Raw genomic sequence first — 1,807 nt, forward strand, 5'->3', positions numbered from 1 at the left:
TTAAGAATACCATACAATATTTTTGAGATTAGGGTTTTCAGAAATCTGAAAGTGGTTTGAGAGTAGTGTGTCCATAGGCACTACTTTATGTTGTTTCTATTTTGCAGGATTAAAGATCTAATTTATCAATGGCTGCGTTTGGAAGTTAGTAATTTATGACTTATGGAATTTATTATGTATATTTAGATCCTAAAATTTCTAATAATATATATATATATATATACAGAAAGAGAAAGAGCAAGAGAGACAGAGACTAACTGTGTCATTGGAAATGATCTTAGCCATTATCTCCCATGGAATCTCAACGAATGACTTGCAGTGGCATGCTTTTAAATTAATTTAACGTCCTAGAAGCTCTAGAATTTCCTGAAGTTGTCGACAATTAGCTAAACTAAGATCTGAAAGCTTAGAAAGCTTACTAATGGAGGGAAGACTAACAAACTTGTTACCAGATAGGTCCAACCATTCGAGCAAGGGAAAACTAAAAGGAGTTCCAAGAAAATCCGCGTTTGATATATAACAATTTTGAAGATTTAACCTTCTGAGCTCAAATGCACCATGTATTTCTTGGTCATAGTTTGGGAACATAGAGAAACTTGTGCAAGCATTAAGATCAAGGACATCAAGAAACACTAGGTTATAAATGGTGGATGGAATGTGCACAACCTTTTTACAATCAGATAAGCATAACTCCCTGAGCGCAAATATATGATCAATTGAGGAAGGCAACTCTTTTATTGTTGTGCCTGATAAATCTAGGCTTGTTATAAATCCAATTTTCTCAACAATGTCGGGAAACATTTGGAGTTGCGAGCAGCCTGTAAAATCTAATGTTGTAAAATATTTGGACACCAGAATACTTGGAACAATCCTGAGATTGCTGCAGCATCGAGCATCTAATGTAGCCAACTTAGTAAGAAATCCAACGGACTCATGAATCTCAACTAAACTTGTACAATAATGAACATATAAGCTCTCGAGATTGGGTCCTGTTGATAGGTCAGGAATTTTTCTTAAGAATTTCGAGTGACTTAAGTTCAAAACTTTCAATCTTTCTAAATTCTGCAGATAGAAGATAAAAAGGGGAAAAATGTAAATTAGCTAGCTATTCTGGAACATGACAATGTCATTATAGTGAACTATTTACATAACAATTGTACCTTGAATCCTTTGTCAAGTTGATGGATATGGCTGTAAGGCATGTGGAGTAGAGCAAGTTGTTTTGGACCAGAATTGAAGGACAGTGTGGGAAACTGGTATCCCAGCAATTCAATTAGCCTTAACTCATTCGGAAGGTACTCAATGGTACCAGAAAGGACTACATTAGCAAATATAAGTACTCGAAGCCTTTTCATGTTTTTGAATGATGTAGCATTCAAGTATAGAGTTCTCGGTTCAGGCAACTTCAGCACAATTCCTTCAATTGAATTTGTTCCCTAAATAGTTTAGAGGGGAGTAAAACAGTCTAATAGTTATATAAAAAACACAATATGTAACAGCATATGTTAGAAGTTATTGGAAAGGAGCTTTTTAGATGAGTTTTACAGTGTTTTCTGAGAAAACGTGAAAAACATCATCTGGAGACCATAATCTACTACATTTTCCAGTTTCAAGGAATTCCTGGCGGACAATTTCCTTACCCATTTCTTCTATCAAGTTATGCATTCTTAGCTTACAGTTCTCACTATTTATGAGAGACATATCCGAAAGAACTCCGATTCCGATAATTGGGCAAAAATTACTACTCCCAAGTACTTGGATGACATAATCTATGTCCTCGCCAACAAAGAACCATGCAATATCAAGG

General features: G+C 35.2%; 1 protein-coding gene across 1 annotated transcript; it reads right to left on the reverse strand.

Annotated features, from left to right (window-relative positions):
• Positions 1 to 339: 339 nt before the first annotated feature.
• LOC132800794 (disease resistance protein RPV1-like) lies at positions 340 to 1,355 on the reverse strand. The gene is made up of 2 exons (XM_060815091.1): positions 1,161 to 1,355; positions 340 to 1,062 (listed from the first exon to the last, which is right to left on the reverse strand). Exons 1-2 carry the CDS (start codon positions 1,353 to 1,355, stop codon positions 340 to 342), a joined length of 918 nt encoding a protein of 305 aa, XP_060671074.1.
• Between the last annotated feature and the right edge of the window lie 452 nt (positions 1,356 to 1,807).

Source organism: Ziziphus jujuba, chromosome 2 (assembly GCF_031755915.1).
Source record: "Ziziphus jujuba cultivar Dongzao chromosome 2, ASM3175591v1".
In the NCBI taxonomy this organism is placed as follows: domain Eukaryota; kingdom Viridiplantae; phylum Streptophyta; class Magnoliopsida; order Rosales; family Rhamnaceae; genus Ziziphus; species Ziziphus jujuba.

What these genes read in the sequence shown, in the direction of transcription:
- LOC132800794 (XM_060815091.1), bottom strand. Translation starts at nt 1,355, where the DNA reads ATGAAAAGGCTTCGAGTACTTATATTTGCTAATGTAGTCCTTTCTGGT. An exon ending in AACTTGACAAAGGATTCAAG is followed by an intron (nt 1,063 to 1,160) that starts GTACAATTGTTA and finishes TTCTATCTGCAG; the next exon opens with AATTTAGAAAGATTGAAAGT.